Raw genomic sequence first — 19,604 nt, 5'->3', positions numbered from 1 at the left:
ATTAGCATAATATACTCTAGCTCCATCCACCTTGTTGCAAAGGGCAAGATTTCATTCAGTTTTATGGCTGAGTAATAGATTCCATTGTGTATGTATACTACAACTTTATCCATTCACAGTTGATGGATTTTGGGCTCTTTTCATAATTGGCTATTATTGATAATGCTGCTGTAAACATCAGGGTTGCGTGTATCCCTTTGAATCAGTTTTTGTATTTTTTTTGTCCTTTGGCTAAATACCTAGGAGTATGTTTGCTGGGTCATAGGATAGCTGAATTTCTAACTTTTTGAGGAACCTCCAAGCTGTTTTCAAGAGTGGCTGTACCAGTTTCCATTCCTACCAATAGTGTAAGAAACTTCCCCTTTCTCGGCATCCTCACCAGCACCCGTTGTTTCTTGTGTTGTTAATTTTAGCCATTCTGACTGGTGTGAGGTGGCATCCCACTGTAGTTTTGTTTCTATTTCCCTGATGTTTAGTGATGTTGAGCATCTTTTCCTGTGTCTGTTAGCCATCTAGATGTCTTCTTTGGAAAAGTTTGTTCTTGTTTGTTTTCTGCCCGTTTCTTAACTGGATTGTTTGTTTTTTGGGTGTTCAGTTTGATTAGTTAAACAATGTGAAGGGGCACCTGGGTGGCTCAGTGGGTTCTGCCTTCAGCCCAGGTCATGATCTCAGGGTCCTGGGATCGAGCCCCTTGTTGGGCTCTCTGTTCGGCAGGAAGCTTGCTTCCCCCTCTCTCTCTGCCTGCCTCTCTGCCTACTTGTGATCTCTCTGTCAAATAAATAAATAAAACCTTAAAAAAAATCAATTTCAAAACAATGTGAATATACTTAACATTACTGAACAATACACTTAAAAATAATTAAGATGGTAAATTTTATGTTGTGTTTTTTACCATGGTTAAAGAAATGAGAAAGAAGGGGGTGAAGAATTGGAACCAATAACTCAATTTTCTACCAATATTAAAGTTATAATTCTTTTTATTAAGGAATTTACAACTTGGCAGGGAAGTTCAATTAGTTAAATAAATAAGTGTGATGATAAATATTAGGGTAAACATAGAGTATTATGGGAGCACGGAGATAAAGTGTTAAAGTGGGGTGCCTGGCTGGTTTAAGCTTCTAACTCTTGATTTTGGTTCTCATGAGTTCTGAGATCAAGCCTGGGAAGGACTTCTCACTCATTGGGGAGTCAGCTTGAAAGATTCTTTCTCCCTCTGCGCTCTCCTCACATTCCCTTGGGCTCTCCCTCTCTCTAAAATAAATAAATCTTTAAAAAAAAAAAAAAGGAGTGTTGAAGAATGCTTAAGAAGTGGGGAGGAATTTGTAGTAAACAAAAGGAGGAGTTCTTGGACTAAGTACCTCTGCCTGGAAAGATTAGCAAGGATCAGATAACAAAGGGTCTAAAGTGCTGTACTATGGGATTTTCGTTGTTTTTTGTGGGCGTTGGGCAACTGTTGATTTTGAGCCACCAGTTACATGATCAGAATTAATTTTTAAAAAGATGCCTGTCGGGGCACCTGGGTGGCTCAGTGGGTTAAAGCCTCTGCCTTCGGCTCGGGTCATGATCTTGGGGTCCTGGGATCGAGCCCCGCATCGGGCTCTCTGCTCAGCGGGGAGCCTGCTTCCTCCTCTCTCTGCCTGCCTCTCTGCCTACTGACAGGTAGATCTCTCTCTGTCAAATAAATAAATAGAATCTTTAAAAAAAAAAAAAAAAAGGATGCCTGTCAGCAGTGAAAAGCGAGAAGATAAATTAGAGATTTTAGTAGTTATTCAGAGCTTAAAAAGACAACTGACGAATCATGGATATTTAAGAACTAGAATCAGGAGTTTAGGGAAAAAAGAGTTGAGGATAATTCACTTTTCTAGCTTTGGACAACTATATAGATAAAGACTTGATAAGAAAAGCAATGTTTGATTAGAAATAAGTTGCTCAGATACAGATTGTATCCTACAGTATTTAGTGTGTACCTACTATGTGTCAAGGATCTATTCTAAAATCTGTGGATACAAACTTGAATAAAGAAGACACATTCCTCCTCCAATAGAGCTTACATTCTGGGACAGCTGTAAGAAAAAAGTGAATTAAAATTTTAGATTATGATTATTTAGCCCAAGGAAACCTATCCCAGAATAGGAGTTAAAGGACAGTTTAAAGTAGGGTGATTGGTAAAAACAGCATCTACAAGGTATCTGAATAAAAAACCTAATGAAAGTGAACGTAGATATGTTGAGTGTTTCAGATTGAATAACAGTAGGTATAAAGGTCTGATGTGTTTAAGGAATTGCAGAGAGGCCAGTTGAAAAGGAAAAATAATAAAAGAAGACTTACTAGTAAGAGATGAGGTTGGAGAAGAAATAGGTATCTGGGGTAGACTGATGTAATGTACCATGAGACATAAGGATAACTTTTGTATTGTTTTCCACTTAAGAATCAAAGTTTGTTATCATTATCTAGGTCTTGTTGAGACAGTCTCATAGATCCTGTACCTGGTTTTTAAATAGCACTAAACAGGGGCGCCTGGGTGGCTCAGTGGGTTAAGCCGCTGCCTTCGGCTCAGGTCATGATCTCAGGGTCCTGGGATCGAGTTCCGCATCGGGCTCTCCGCTCAGCGGGGAGCCTGCTTCCTCCTCTCTCTCTCTCTCTCTCTGCCTGCCTCTCTGCCTACTTGTGATCTCTGTCAAATAAAATAAATAAAATCTTTAAAATAAATAAATAAATAGCACTAAACATAACAGTAATTGTGTATTTAGTATAGTGCCATGTGCTTAGTCATAAAATACTTGTTGAATAAAGGAATAATACTTGCTTTCATCTGGTGGCTTAGTATATAGTTCATTTAGATTTGAATATAATACTAAGTTTAATGCAGAGTTCGTTTGAATTGTGTACATGTTCTGCTTTAAGCATTTGGAGTTAGGTTAACCTATGTGTTTGGTACTTTTTTCCCCTTGTTTTACAGTATGGGTGCCTTACCATTGCTGGAAAGCAAAGATAAAATTGTCTTTATGGGGCGCCTGGGTGGCTCAGTGGGTTAAGCCGCTGCCTTCGGCTCAGGTCATGATCTCAGAGTCCTGGGATCGAGTCCCGCATCGGGCTCTCTGCTCAGCGGAGAGCCTGCTTCCCTCTCTCTCTCTCTGCCTGCCTCTCCATCTACTTGTGATTTCTCTCTGTCAAATAAATAAATAAAATCTTTAAAAAAAAAAATTGTCTTTATTTTATTTTATTTTTTTTTAAAGATTTTATTTATTTATTTGTCAGAGAGAGAGCAAGCGAGAGCGAGCACAGGCAGACAGAGTGGCAGGCAGAGTCAGAGGGAGAAGCAGGCTCCCTGTGGAGCAAGGAGCCCGATGTGGGACTCGATCCCAGGATGCTGGGATCACGACCTGAGCCGAAGGCAGCCGCTTAACCAACTGAGCCACTCAGGCGTCCCTAAAATTGTCTTTATTTTAAATGGGTATTAGAAATGGTCTGCTTTTTGATGGACAGGTCTCAAAGTTACTAGTTAAGTCTCTATGATTATTTTAGATTTTACTTTATACCTAAGCAAATGTCTGTAGGCTTTGTAATTATTCAACCAATAGCTGTTCCATTAGGATTGGTCTTTGATAAATATCAAGTTTAATATATAATTGAATAAATTTAATAAATAATTAAAGTAATTTTATTTCATATTTAAAAACTATTTGGCTTTATCATTTATGGTTCAGTAAACCTGAAAGGAAAGAATCTATTGGCTAAATGCAGGGTGGTATCTTAGATTGGATCCTGAAACCGAAAAATGGTCAAGTGGAAAATCTAGTGAAATCCAAATACGGAATTAATGTACCAGTGTTAATTACGTGTTTGATGAATGTAGCATTGTTATGTATGATGTTTAACTTCAGAGGAAACTGGGTTGGGTAGAGGATATATGGGAACTGTCTATGATACCTTTGCAACTTTTCTGTAAAGTTATTCCAAAAACAAGTTTTTTTATTTTTATTTTTATTTATTTATTTTTAAGGATTTTATGTATTTATTTGAGGGAGAGAGAGAAAGAGATCACAAATAGTCAGAGGCAGGTGGGAGCAGGCTCCCCGCTGAGCAGAGAGTCTGATGTGGGGCTTGATCCCGGAACCCTAAGATCATGACCTGAGCCGAAGGCAGAGGCTTAACCCACTGAGCCACCCAGGCGCCCCAATAAGTTTATTTAAAAAAAAAAGGGGGGGCAACAAAATATGCTGGGGTGGGGAAAGATATAGTAAGCATTGATTAAGTAATTCATAATTTTTTGGGCGCCTGGGTGGCTCAGTGGGTTAAGCCGCTGCCTTCGGCTCAGGTCATGATCTCAGGGTCCTGGGATCGAGTCCCGCATCGGGCTCTCTGCTCAGCAGGGAGCCTGCTTCCTTCTCTCTCTCTCTCTGCCTGCCTCTCAGTGTACTTGTAATTTCTCTCTGTCAAATAAATAAATAAAATCTTTAAAAAAAAAAGTAATTCGTAATTTTTATTAAAAATTATATATGCATTTATTTGAGATGGAGAAACAGAGACTCCATGCTGAGTGGAGAGCCCCAAGCAGGGCTTGATCCCAGGATTCTGAGATCATGACCTGAACCGAAGGCAGATGTTTAACCAACAATGAGCCACCCAGGCACCCCAAGATTCATAATTTTTAAAAATTTAAAAATAATACACTTAAAGCAGTATAGAATAGTACAAATTTTGAAAACCAAAAGATCCCTGCTTAATTACTTTAGTCCCATTCCCTAGAAGTAACCAGGTTTAGTTTTCCATCTTTGTGTTTTAACTTTTTTGCTTACTACTTCTAGTGGTTATTGCCATAATTACAGAGGTGCTTATACCTCTAGACCTTGATCTATCAACTTTAGACAATATCTACTGATTCTTTACCATGAAAGATAAGATTGGTTTATTAGTGATAGTATTGTCAGTTTTTCTGTTGGTTATCTTTTTAACTTGGGAGATAGCTTAAATTTCAGTTTCTTAATATTTCTATTAACTTCAGACAATCTGTTGGCTCCCTGATACATATAGAGTGAAGAAATTCTCAGCTCTGCAGTACTCTTCACCTCTTTCTGACATTTTATTTTCCCACTTTTGTTAGCTATAGTATTACTTTTACTGTAACTTATTTTTTTGTGCCCTTGACTTGTCCAGAAATAATTCAAGAGGGCTTATAGATAGATAACAGCAGTATTTTGGCTTATTAATGGTTATGCTTTAAAGAACTGGTTCTTGGGGCGCCTGGGTGGCTCAGTGGTTTGGGCTGCTGCCTTCGGCTTGGGTCATGATCTCGGGGTCCTGGGATCGAGCCCCGCATCGGGCACCCTGCCCCGCAGGAAGCCTGCTTCTCTCTCTCTCTCTCTCTCTGCCTGCCTCTCTGCCTACTTGTGATCTCTGTCTGTCAAATAAATAAATAAAATCTTTAAAAAAAAAATAAAATAAAGAACTGGTTCTTTAAGACAAATTTTTTTTTTTTCCCTTAAGATTTTATTTATTTATTTATTTATTTATTTATTAAAGATTTTTATTTATTTGTCAGAGACGGAGAGAGAGTGAGCGAGCACAGGCAGACAGAATGGCAGGCAGAGGCAGAGGGAGAAGCAGGCTCCCTGCCGAGCAAGGAGCCCGATGTGGGACTCGATCCCAGGACCCTGGGATCATGACCTGAGCCGAAGGCAGCTGCTTAACCAACTGAGCCACCCAGGTGTCCCAAGATTTTATTTATTTATTTGGCACAGAGAGAGACTGTGTGCACAAGCAGGGGGAGAGGCAGGCAGAGGGAAAAGGAAAAGCAGACTCCCCACTGAGCAAGGAGCCTGATAAGGGGCTTGATCCCAGGACCTTGGGATCTTTTTTTTTTTTTTTTTTTTTTTTTTAAAGATTTTATTTATTTATTTGACAGAGAGAGATCACAAGTAGGCAGAGAGGCAGGCAGAGAGAGAGAAGAGAAAGCAGGCTCCCTGCCGAGCAGAGAGCCCGATGCGGGACTTGATCCCAGGACCCTGAGATCATGACCTGAGCCGAAGGCAGCAGCTTAACCCACTGAGCCACCCAGGCGCCCCGGACCTTGGGATCTTGACCCAAGCCAAAGGCAGATGCTTAACCAACTGTACCACCCAAGTGCCCCAGGACAAATTCTTAAAATAAATGTGTGGAGAAGAAATAAGAGAAGTGGATTCTTCTTAGTGTACAGTCTTCTCTTCTGGGCCATTTGACCTGTCTATATTTTATTCTGAGGATCTTTGTGCTTTCCTACTGGGAACTTTTATTTTCTCAGCCATATCTAAGTTTCATAAGATGTTCTGCTTTGCATATAGCTTGGATTCTAGGATGCCTTCAATTGTAAGATCCTTCATTGCTTTAAAATAACTTACTATTAGGGGTGAGAGGAGGGCAGTCCGTTAAATGCTTGACTGATTGAATGTAGCCCAATTTCAGAAATAATAAAATGAGAAAATATAGTTGCATTTAATTTTTTAATTATAAGGGAAAATAAACATAAACATTAGGTCATCCTTAATTCAGTTGCATACCTAGATTTTTTTTATATATTTTGGTGGATATATTATAAGGGTATATGTGGGTATACCTAACTTGTTTACTGGTTCCTCTGTTTGCAGCTTTTTCTACTATAAACAGTGCTGTGAAGAACATTTCTTAAAACTAAATCTTTGCTTATATCTGTGACTTTTTTTTTTCTTTCAGATGATGAAGTAGAATTTCTCGGTTAAAGAGATGTGTATTTTTGTAGTATAACTTTTTAATAAAGGAAAGCAAGTTAACTTACATTTGGCTATTAATCATCACTAAAATAAAACTTTTTCTTCTTTATTAGTGAACACTTGTCCTGCTCTTTCACCTTTTTCTTGCATGGAGATAGCAATGTTTGTACCAGTGTGGAAATTAACCAACATCAACCAGTATACCTTCTTAGTGAAGAGCATATCACCCTTGCTCAACAGTCTAATAGCCCATTTCAAGGTAGATTATTTTACTATCTTAGATATTTGATCTCTTATTGTTTCAAAAAAACTGTTACTGCAATTGGTAATTTTAAATTTTGGTATTAATGAGATTTCCCTGTTCTTTAGCCTAGCAATTATTCTGATGTAGTTTATTTTCTTTTTCCTTGTTAGAGTTTTAAGTCAATGAAATAAGCTTTTTAATACAAATACTATTTTTAAAAATTCATGTACAAGAATGATAACATATTTTAAAATGCTCTTTTATATAGCACTTAGCAGATATATATTTTTATGCTTTCAAGGTCATCTTTTGTGTTGAGTCATGTAAACCATTTTTAACGTTGGTACATGGGGATTTTGATATTTACATGAAATTGCTGATTGGTTTTTAAAGACTGACAGTATGCTCTTGTTTTAATTCTAACCCTAGTATTTGCTTTTTAAAAATTTACATGGCAGTGCATAATGAAAGTACTTATATTTATAGACACATGCACACATACAGCTTTTCCTTACTGGAAATCAAGAGAAGTTGAAGGATATACGTAACACCCCAACTCATGTTGAAATTCTAACCATGTGAGATATTTTGAGTGAACAAAATGTTAAGATTTTATAATAAATATTGTGCTTTATCTTCACAGTAGTGAAGTATAATAAATTTTTCTCTGAAATGACTGTTAATGTCAGTTTCCTTTTATTTTTTAGAATGCGTAATTACTTGTCAAACTATTCATTGTGCTTTTACCTGTTGTACCAGTCTTTAGTTACCTACTTGATGTCTCTTTTGGGTTTCTAGTAATCTTAAGCCCATTTGGACTAAATGGCACTCTCACAGGACAAGCATTCAAGATGTCTGATTCAGCTACCAAAAAATTGATTGGTGAATGGAAACAGTTCTATCCTATCTCATCTTGCTTAAAGGAGATGTCTGAAGAAAAACAGGAAGATATGGATTGGGAAGATGATTCTTTAGCTGCAGTAGAAGTTCTTGTTGGTATGGATTCTGAGTATTAAATTTAAGGGGAAAGTATGTGACCGTATGTTGGTTAGATTTTGTTGAATGATAATTCCAATACCTTAGTGCCTTTCAGCATTAAACATTTATTTCTTTGTTTTCTCCTCACATTACATAAGGGCTGCAGTATGATTGTGGTTTGGCTCCTCATATCTTGTCATTCTATAACCTAGGTTCAGTGATTACCCACTCTCAGGGACTTGCTGTTCTTAAAGACCAGAGGAATAATAAGTACTGAGTATAACTATGTAAGTGTATTTAAAGCTTCTGCTAGGATATAATGTATGTTACATCTGCTTACATTGCATTAGACAGAACTAGTCACTTTGTCATGCGAAAGTCATTGGGGCAAGGAAGTAGATTTCACCTAGAGGTAAGCGTGCTAAAGATGGGAAGAAGATAACTGTGAATGAGTAACATTTGGAAGCCGGGAACTTGACCACCAGTGTCGTGTAGTATTTTTTTTTTTAAAGATTTTATTTATTTATTTGACAGAGAGAGATCACAAGTAGGCAGAGAGGCAGGCAGAGAGAGAGAGGGAAGCAGGCTCTCTGCTGAGCAGGGAGCCCGATGCGGGACTCGATCCCAGGACCCTGAGATCATGACCTGAGCCGAAGGCAGCGGCTTAACCCACTGAGCCACCCAGGCGCCCCGTCGTGTAGTATTTTAACATTTGGTAAAACTTGCCTCTGATAACTTTTAGAAGGTAGAAGATACACTTAAGAACTCATGGATTTGATCTGCTCTGCCCAGGTCAGCTCTTTTCATATTGGCTCTTCTATATGGTTTTTTTATTCAGGGACCCAGATTAACAAGGTAAACTATATTTGGGACATGTGCATCTTGAGGGAAAGGACAGGAATAAGAGAGGCTGGACTAATCTTGCAAGCACATTTAAAGCTCCTGTTGGGATCTGGTGTATGTCACATGCAGGTCACACAGGCAAGCCTAACAATGGAGTGAATAGGTGTTTTCCATATTAGAGAGATGGGGGAGGTGTGGGGAATGTATAATTGAGCAGATAATTAGCATTAGAATCTGCAGCAGTGTTTAATGGAATCATGGCAAGGTCAGATATATGAAGATTGCCTTTTTCACATTTTTTTTTTTTAAATAAAAAGAATACCAGTATTGAATTTTAATAAATGCATTACTACCAGGGTAGTTGTGACAAAACCAGAAAAAAACCCAAACATATATTAAGCTTTCATAAAAAGACATATAAAGAAGAAAGCAGAAAATGTTCCTTAATTCTGGTGTCCCGATTACCTTTTTTAAACTTAAAAAAAATTTAAAAATATACATTATAGTTTGTCAGCTTTACAAATAAAGATTTAAAAGTAATATACACTCATGGTTAGAAAATCCAAAAATGAAAAGAGAAAGCTGCTTGCTTCTCAGTCTCTCATTGAAGGTAACCATTAAAGGTATTAACAGCTTCTCGTAGTTTCTTCCAAAAAACCTTATGCCAAAAGGAGCATGTATTTATAAAAATTACATTAAGAGGGCGCCTGGGTGGCTCAGTGGGTTAAAACCTCTGCCTTAGGCTTAGGTCATGATGCCAGGGTCCTGGGATCACCTGCATCAGGCTCTTTGCTCAGCAGGGAGCCTGCTTCCCTCTCTCTCTCTCTCTCTGCCTGCCTCTCTGCCTACTTGTGATCTCTGTCTGTCAAATAAATAAATAAGAATCTTTAAAAAAAATACATAAAGTTTATTTAATTAAACAAATAAAATCATATAAACTTTTCCATTACAGTACTTTTGAGTGAAACTAATCCTACTATAGTCACAATGGTAATTTATTTTCCTGTCCATTATTTTTTCCTTTTAGCTGGTGTCCGAATGATCTACCCAGCATGCTTTGTTCTAGTCCCTCAGTCAGACATTCCTACTCCTAGCTCTGTGGGATCCTCTCACTGTTCAGCTTCTTGCTTGGGTGTCCACCAAGTGCCTGCTTCCACAAGAGATCCTGCTATATCTTCAGTTACTCTTACACCACCTACATCTCCTGAGGAAGTCCAAACAGGTATTGTATTAATCTGTGTCATTAACACTAGTTATAAATCTGTTGTTTTGAATATGTCAGCACTTAAAAAATAATTATTTTGAAATAATTTCAGACTCCTGAAGAGTTTCCATGTAAAATACAAAGAACTCCCTCATCCAGATTTCCAAACTGTTAGCATTGGTTCCATCACCCTCTCTAGATGTATACATTTATTATCATTGGTCTTTTTCTGAACCATTTGAGAACAAGCTGCAGATGCAATGCCCCATTACGTCAACTGACTCAGTGTTTTTCCCAAATTTAAGAACACTCTCCTGTATAACTACCATTTAATCCTCAAAGTCAGGAAGTCAGCATTGATAGAACACTACCACCAAGTTTACATCCCCTGTTTGGATTTTTTGCTTTCTGTATGTTTTTTTTTTTTTAAGATTTTATTCATTTATTTGACAGAGATCACAAGTAGGCATAGAGGCAGGCAGAGAGGATGGGGGAAGTAGGTTCCCCGCTGAGCAGAGAGCCCCATGCAGGGCTTGATCCCAGGACCCTGGGATCATGACCTGAGCTGAAGGCAGAGCCTTTAACCCACTGAGCCACCGAGGCACCCATGCTTTCTGTATTTTAAGTAAAGTGATATGCTTCTTGCTTCAAAATATATGGAGACAAATCAGATAGCTGTGGAATACACTGCATAACAAATTAACAAGAAAAAAAACCCAAGCCCAAACCCAAATAATGTTACTTTAAATGTACTTTTATTCTCCTATAGCCTGTTCTTTTTTGTTTATTTTCAGTTGATCCTCAGTCTGCCCAGAAGTGGGTCAGATTTTCTTCAGTGTCTGATGGCTTCAACTCTGATAGTACTAACCACCATGGTGGGAAAATACCCAGAAAATTAGCAAATCATGTGGTGGATAGAGTTTGGCAAGAATGCAATATGAACAGAGCACAGAAGAAGTACGTGTTTTCATTTTCAAGTTTAAAATATTGCATGTTGGTAGTTATTTGCACATAGATATTTAAAGTATAGAGTCATTTGTATGACTTTAAAAGTCTGACTTTTGAACTTCAGTTTTAATGCTTAATTCGTGGTTATAGAAAACCTTATGATTTCTAAAGAATTTATAATTTCAAATCTTAGGAGGAAATACTCAGCTTCATCAGGTGGTCTGTCTGAAGAAGAGATACCTGATAAAGTAGCATCCTGGGATTTTGTTGAAGCCACACAAAGAACAAACTGCAGCTGTTTGAGGTAGTTTTGCCTTTTTTTTTTTTTTTTTAAATTTTTTTCCCCCTGTTGATGAATATCTATATACGTGGGTATGATAGTAGCTTATGCTGTTGAAAAGTTAGGTCTCACTTCGAGCTAGCTTACCTAAGCACAATTTGTGAGGATTTTTTTTCAAAAGAAAATTTGAGGGAAAAAAAATTCAGTGACTTGGAGCTGATTATAGAAGTACATACAAATGTGTGCCATAGTCTTTACACAGTTACCAGAGCTGAACTGTGAAGGCTTGGTTTTACAGCTAAATAAAAGAGAATTTTATACCAGAGTATAGTATATGTAGTATCTGTAAGGTAAAATACACATAAGTCTCTTGAGAAAAGAGTTCATACATGGCATTGTGCCTGAGAAATTTCTTCCATAGGTTCTCATAAAAAAGGTGATAGATGATATACTAGAAGAAAATTTCTGCAGTTCCCCCCCCCCCAAAGATTTTATTTAAGACAAACCATGAGAGACTGGACTCTGAGAAACGAACTGAGGGTTTTGGAGGGAGGGAGGATAGGGGGTTGGGTGAGCCTCATGGTAGGTATAAAGGAGGGCATGTATTGCATGGAGCACTGGATGTGGTACATAAAGTAATAAAGAAAAAAGTGTCAGAAGATATGAAAAAAAACAAAGCCCATCAAGTAGTCAATAGTCAATAATTTTTTTTTTTGACTTTTTAAAAAAAGATTTTATTTATTTATTTGAGAGAGAAAGAGTGAGAATAGTCAATAATTTTTTAAATAAAAAATAGCTATCTACCCTCAAAAAGAAAAAAAAAAGATTTTATGTATGTATTAGAGAGTGAGAGAGGGAACACAAACAGAGGAAGTGGAAGAGGGAGAAGCAGGCTTTCTGCCAAGCGGGGAGCCTGATTTGAGGCTTGATCCCAGGACCCTATGATCATGACCTGAGCTGAAGGCAGACGCTTAACGACTGAGCCACCCAGGTGCCCCTTGCAATCCTTTTTATAGTAAATTTGGTATTAGGTTTTGCCCAGCAATTTCTTGTAACATCCTTTTGGGCAAAGTCTAGGGAAATGTTGAAATAAGATTCAGAAGGAACGATTCTACAAGGGATTGAAGCTGCACTGTAAAAATGCAAACTTTCTCATAGCCTATATTAGTTAAAGATCAGTAGAAAAATGGATGAACTTGGAATTTTTTGGGCAATTGTATTTCTGTATTGGAGACTTTGAGATTTGGTTATCAGAGGCATTTGGATTATATTGCCTAGATTTTATTATTTTATTCTAAAATGAAAGGTAGATCATATGCTTTTGCAGTCTTGTAAACAAATAATAGCACAGACATCCCTTACAGAACTTGTGAGCTAGTAGTTGGTTACTCTTTTGTCACAGATGTGAGGCAAAGGAATGGAGTACATGTAGGTTAGGGCCAAGGTTTTTCTTATATTAGCTTTGTTTGATTGAATACAGTGATAGAGAGGCACCAGCGTGGCTCAGTCAGTTAGTCGGCTATCTTTGGCTCAGGTCATGATCCCAGGGTCTGGGATTGAGCCCCTCATTGGGCTCCCTGTTCAGCTTGGGTGGAGTAAGGGAGGTCTGTTTCTTCCCCTTCCTCTGCCTCTACCCCTGCCTGTGCGCACTCACTCTCTCTCTCTCTCTCTCTCAAATAAATAAAATTCTAAAAAAAAAAGAATATTGTGACAGACTGTCAAGTGTTCTGGTTTGTTTTTGTGTAGGTCAAATGTACTTACATAGATTCTTTGCATTAGAGACTATAATTTTTTGAAGTCTGACAACTGTGTTAAAAACTCGTCTGTTGCTGATAGATTGGAATAAAAATTTGAATAGATTAGCCCTTGTTTAATAGTTTAAAATAGTTTAACACCATAGCCATTTGGACAGAGGTGACCCAAACCTAATCTTCAAATGTAGAGCTCCATGACGTTATTTGAGACCAGAGATCAGCAGCTATGATTAATTGGCCAAATTTGGCTCACTGCTTGTTTTTATATGTCCTGTGAGCTGAGAATGACTTTTACATTTTTAAATAGTTGGAAAAAATGAAAAAAGAATATTTTGTGACATGTGAAGCTTGCATGAAATTCAAATTTTAATGTCCATAAAGATTTATTGAAACAGAGTCACATCTGTTCATTTACATGTGAACTGTGGCTGCTTTCACAGAGTTGAGTAGTAGTGGCACAGACTGCATGGTCTCAGGAGCCTAAAATATTTACCATCTGGTCCTTTGCAGAAAAAGTTTACCAGTTCCTAGTCTAAGATCACTAGAATGCTTAAATGAAATTAGGCTTTTCTTTCCATATTGGCATTTTTATCAAGCAGTTCTTCTTCTTTAGTTCCTAACCTAGATTTTGTTTTGTTCTTTTTGAAAGAGTCAAGTTTTAAGTATATTGGTTTAAAATAGTTTTGTTTATTTTTAAGATTTTTTTTTTTAGTTTTGAAAGTGTTATTTTTAAGATTTTTATTAGAGGATGAGCAAGGGGGAATGGCAGAGGGAGAGAGAAGATTCCCCACTGAGCAGGGAGCCTGATGTGGGGCTCGATCCCAGGACCTTGTGATCATGACCCGAGCCAAAGGCAGACATTTAACTGACTGAGCCCTCAGGAACCCCTAAAATGGTTTTAGAGGAAGACCCTCAAAGTGCATCTTGGTAAACATAAGTTTAAGTTTAAATTCTTGGTTTCTAAGCTGAACTTTTATTTTTCAAAACTTACTGTGTCTCATATTTCCAGAAATTCCTCCCAGGTATAGAGAGATTTGATATAATGAAATTTTGTATAATCTATACATGTGACTGACTCTGGTATATTTGCTTCTCTAGGAAATAACAGTGTTTCTAATCTTTACTTCCCCGCCCCCCCCCCCCCCCCCGTTACTGCATTTTGTACCTCTAATTCCTCCTCCACTTCCCTCAAATCAGGTTCTCTTAATTCTTAAATAAGGCTTAAAATAGATGTTGAGCCAGCAGTGTATCATCTGCCATAGAACATAGGAAGTAGGGCTTGATAACTTGACTGTGCTAGTCAGCCAGTTTGCTGTCAAATCTATCCTGCCTTTTCCCTGCTTTGTTCTGTGTTGCAAGGGATCACATTTCCTAGGCTCCTTTGCTTTCTACATGTGTTTGTTGTTGCTGCCACTCCCCAACTTTATTGAGATATCATTGATAAATAACATTGTGTGAGTTTAAAATGTACAACATGATTATTTGACTAGACCAGCCTGCTTTCTGGATTTGGCAATGGTAGGTGCTAATGGAAGATTGGTTGATGAGATGAGTTAAAGAAGCCAGCGTATTTCTCTACCCCTTTTTTTGAGCCAATTCCAGCAGCAGTTCTCTGTCCTATTAGTGGCCCCTTCTTTTGTGGTCCAGTTTACCACTAAAGATATCCCACTGTGGTTCTAACACCATCCCAAGCTTCTTTGATCTGGTGATACTGTTTCGTTTTACTACCCTTTTAGTTCAAGAAGTCACAGAAGCTCTCTGCTGCTGGTAGTCTGTGAGTTGCCTCATTTTCCTCTTTTTTTGGTAACGGATTCTCTATAGTAGATTTCCTCTTGGTAAGACACAGGACTGGACCCTGAACAACATGTTGATTTCTCTTAGAAATCAATTTGAAGAAAAAAAATGCATAGTTATATAAGCATTTTGAATGAGTATGTAATGTATGATTTGAAGATTTAAATTATACAAATAGAGCTAAAGTTACTCTTGACCATTCTCCATCTTTTTCCAAATGCTACTACTTTTCCGTAGAATTGACTACTGGCCAATTAGATATTATATTTGCATAGTTTTTCTGTAATTCTGTGTATGTCTTTTTCCTCTCAACACAAAAATATGATACGGGTGTATTTGAGAGCTTATTTTTTTTTAATTTAATGTGCCTCAGATCTTTCCATTCTAGTTACTTGTAGATCTGCCATATTATTGTTAAAAACTTCTTGGTATTCCACTGAATGAAGTACCATAGTGTATATAATCATTCTGGGTTTGATGGACAAATAGGTTGTTTCCAAAAGTTTTTGTTTGTGTTTACTTTTATTTTATTTTTAAAGATTTTTTAAAATTTATTTGATAGAGATCACAGGTAGGCAGAGAGGCAGGCAGAGAGAGAGGGGGAAGCAGGCTCCCCGTTGAGCAGAGAGCCCGATGCGGGGCTCCATCCCAGGACCCTGGGATCATGACCTGAGCCAAAGGCAGAGGCTTTAACCCACTGAGCCACCCAGGCGCCCCTGTTTGTGTTTACTTTTAAAAAAAATAATATTTCTAGGACTGTCAATTATTTATCAGACTTTTTTTGAACACTTATTCTATGATAGATGTCCTAAGCTCAGTTACAGTCATGAATATGGCTCCTGCTATTATGCATCCTATACAGTAATGGGGTAGATAATTATTTAAAATAAGAATTTTTAACCTTTAGATTTTTAAGAGTGATGAGTGCTAAGAGGAAAAAAATTAGGTGGGTGATGTGATACAGAGTTGTGTGAGGAGGGCTATTAAATACTTGCAAATTCAAAAAGATCCTACCAACTTTATTCCCACTTTTTATATAAGAAGTGCTGGTTTTTGTTATGCTTTCACTGGTCTGAGAACAGTACTTAAAATTAATTTTTTGCTAGTAGAGTAAATGAAAAGCATAAAATTGTTTTAATTGGCTTTTTTCAGTTATTAATGAGATTAAATATTGCATATTTATTGAAATTAAGCTTTAGTGTGATAGAGTGTTCTTAAGAAAATTAGCACTACGCAAGCTGTATAAATAGAAAGTGGTACAATAAATTTCAGATAAAATATTAAAATATTAGGAACTTTATGAGTAGGAAAACAAATCTAAAGGAATCTTTCTGTTGGATTTTGCTTTAAAAACACAACTTCTCTTTGGGGGCAGTTCCCCAAATTAGTTGAGTTCTTTTATGAAATTCACTTGTTTTTTATAAAGGAGACTAGTCCCCCCCCCGATCTATCTATTTATTTATTTAAAAAGATTTTTATTTATTTATTTGAGAGAGAGAGACAGTGAGAGAGCATGAACGAGGAGAAGGTCAGAGGGAGAAGCAGACTCCCCGTGGAGCTGGAAGCCCGATGTGGGACTCGATCCTGGGACTCCGGGATCATGACCTGAGCCGAAGGCAGTGGTCCAACCAACTGAGCCACCCAGGCATCCCTTCCCCTTAAGATTTATTTATTTTTGGACAGGGAGAGAGAGAAGAGCGGGGGGCCTGACATGAGGCTTGATCTTGGGAGCTTGAGATCATGACCTGAGCTGAAACCAAAAGTTGGAAACTCAACCAACTGAGCCACCCAGGTTCCTCTAGAGGAGACTAGCCTTAAGGAAAGTGTTCATACTGTGTATTGTGTAAGATTGATAAATCTACAGACCTGGACCCTTGAAACAAATAATAATGTTAATAATAATAAAAAAAGGAAAGTGTTCATATAGAAGAAAGGGGCTGTGATTTAATGTTACCAAAATTTTAGAGAGCCACTGCTCTTAGTATATATACCAAATTAATAGTTTCTTGTCCTTATAAAAGGGTAAATGGATCTATGGCTGTGTACTTTTCACATTCCCTTATATACTTGGAAAATAACCTAACAGTTCCCCTGAGACTGTTAGAGATACTGTATTTCCTTAGTGCCTTGCATAACTTGACTAATCTTAACTTTTGGTCACATCACTCCTTTATACTCTTAAAAATTATTGAGGATCCCAAAGTGCTTTTATTTTTGTTGGTTACATCTGTTTACATCTATTTTAATGAAATTTTACTTATTTCTTTAATTTTTTTCTAAAGATTTTATTTTATTTGACAGAGAGAAAGAGAGAACAGGTAGGGGGAGCAGCCGGCAGAGGGAAAAGGAGAAGCAGGTTCCCTACTGAGCAGGGAGCCGGGTGTGGGACTTCATCCCAGGACCTGGGATCATGATCTGAGCCAGAGGCAGACGCTTAACCCAACTGAGCCACCCAGGCGCCCCATATTTTAGTTAAATTTTAAAGTTCTATTTAATTTATTAAAAATACCCCAATAAACCCAGTACATATTAACATGAATAAGAGACTTGAATAGAAATCAATTGTGGGGACGCCTGGGTTGCTCAGTGTATTAGAGCCTCTGCCTTCGGCTCAGGTCATGATCTCAGGGTCCTGGGATCGAGCTCCGCATTGGGCTCTCTGCTCGGGAGGGAGCCTGCTTCCTCCTCTCTCTCTGCCTACTTGTGATCTCTGTCTGTTAAATAAATAAATAAAATCTTAAAAAGAAAAAAAAAAAAGAAATCAGTTGTGTTTTCCGAAGCAAACAAAACTAAAGAGTGACATTGTTGTACAGTTCTGCATATCTCTTCAGTATTGAGCTTAATAGAAGATACCCAGATTCTGATCTCCTTCTGCAATCAGTCTTTTTTGTATGTTGTCTTAGTTGAAGTATGTGAAGAAAATCCAGCCTCACATAGCTATGCAATTGGAAGAGGGGAAGAGTTTATTTTAATAGCTTTATCAGGTAATTGTGGATATGCTTTGATACTACACCAAAGTTTGACAAGTGGTGGTTTCTAAAAGATTAGTTTAAATGTATAGTCTGAAGCCATATTAATCACATCCCTGTATTCCATAATAACTAGATGAATCTTTTACTTTTGCATGAGTAAGAGAATTGGAAAATTCATCATTTGGTAAATATGAAGTCACTGAATTATGTGGATTCTTGATGTTAACACATTTTGTTGTATGGTATAAAAAATTTGCATTTGTTCATATCGCCAGTGATGTCATTAGAAAAATCTTTTTAATGTTGAAAAGTTGTGAAGCTTATTGTTGCAGATAAAATTTCCAAATTCTAAGTCTTGCTTAAAAGCTCAAATTTAATTATTTGTTTTTCCTTAAAGTGATAAACTCCTTTTGTTCATTTTTGAGACCCAAATAACCATGTCTGCCAGATAACCAAATCTAGGTAACTAAGGTTTATCAAGTAATTATTGGTGTATTTATTTATTTATTTAAAAAAACTTTTTAAAAGATTTTATTTATCCATTTGACAGATCACAAGTAGGCAGAGAGGCAGGCGGCGGGGGTGGGGGGGGGAGAGCAGGCTCCCTGCTATGCAGGGAGCCCAATGCAGGGCTCGATCCCAGGACCCTGAGATCATGACCTGAGCTGAAGGCAGAGGCTTAACCCACTGAGGCACGCAGGTGCCCTAATTACTGTTTTTTTAAATGAAAACAGTGTTCTATGAAAAAAATGCCTAGTTTAGCTTGCAACTCAAATATATAAGGACTTTTCCTTAAATCAGCCATTGTTTTTAATATGTGGCAGCAATGCTTTATGTGTTATTTCTTTTTTTTTTTTTTTTAATGAGTTTTTGTTTTTTTAAGTAAACTCTATACCCCAGGCAGGCCTTGAACTCATGACCCTGACTGAGATCAAGAGTCACATGCTCTGCCAACTCACCAACCTGGGTGCTCCTCCTATTTCTTTATGTAGAACATGAAAAGCTGTATATGCAAAGATTGAATTTAATAAAAATTACTTTTTTAATCTTCGGAAGGACATTCTTAAGTGAAACTGACTTTTAAAAAAATTGAATATTTTGGTAAAGAACATAGTACTACTACTAATAGTATCACTGTCTTGATTCATGTTTGGTTGCTGGCAATTTTACTGTCCCTTGCTTTTGTAACTTCATTGTAAACATCACCATAATGAAAAAGGCAAATAATGTCTTGATGCTATTATGATAATAGTTTGAACTCCAAACAGCCCCTGAAAAAGTCGTGAACCATATTTTGAGGACTTTTGTAGTAGACACTAAAATACTTGAATAATTATTAAATGAATAAAAACTGTCATGATATCTACTTATTCTTGCCTTCTTCTGTTTTGTTTTTTTCCCGTGTTTTTTTTTCCTTTGCTTTCCTTTCCCTTTCTTGCTGTTATTGTTGACTGTTGTCCTTTTTTTCTTTACCTGGCTTAGAAGTTAGATACTCTATTTTAATTCTTCTGTAAGTTGAATCAAACATTTATTGCATTTGTTTTCTGTCAAATTGAAAGTTAACCATTATGTCTGTTTTCCTTATTGCATTGTGTTCTGTCAAATCGAAAGTTAATCTTTATGACCATTTTCTTTATGGAACAGACAAGGACCTTTGGACATGTTAATCTTGCGCCAGTTATTTTCTGTGTTGGTTTTTTTTGCATTGTAGTTCTACCTTGTTCTGTTGTGAAAATTTTCAGACATGCAGAAAAGTAAGAAAATCGGACTGTGCACTTTTATGTAGCAGCCATCCATATTTACTTACTACATTTGCTTCATTTAGACCTCTTCTCTTGAAGATCTGTAAAAATTTTTAACAT

General features: G+C 37.2%; 1 protein-coding gene across 2 annotated transcripts in view; it reads left to right on the top strand.

The window, feature by feature from the left end:
• MED13 (mediator complex subunit 13) overlaps positions 1–19,604 on the top strand; it is a 107,072-nt gene that overhangs the window by 26,408 nt on the left and 61,060 nt on the right. For both annotated transcript variants that reach the window (XM_032322888.1, XM_032322889.1), the window contains exons 4-8: positions 6,839–6,984; positions 7,768–7,965; positions 9,818–10,012; positions 10,789–10,951; positions 11,136–11,246. In XM_032322888.1, the coding sequence (XP_032178779.1) occupies positions 6,839–6,984; positions 7,768–7,965; positions 9,818–10,012; positions 10,789–10,951; positions 11,136–11,246 (813 nt within the window). The remainder of the gene's footprint in view (positions 1–6,838; positions 6,985–7,767; positions 7,966–9,817; positions 10,013–10,788; positions 10,952–11,135; positions 11,247–19,604) is intronic.

This window comes from Mustela erminea, chromosome 18 (genome assembly GCF_009829155.1).
Source record: "Mustela erminea isolate mMusErm1 chromosome 18, mMusErm1.Pri, whole genome shotgun sequence".
NCBI classification, from domain to species: domain Eukaryota; kingdom Metazoa; phylum Chordata; class Mammalia; order Carnivora; family Mustelidae; genus Mustela; species Mustela erminea.
Note: the sequence above shows the minus strand (reverse complement) of the source record. Positions and strands in the feature narration are given on the sequence as shown.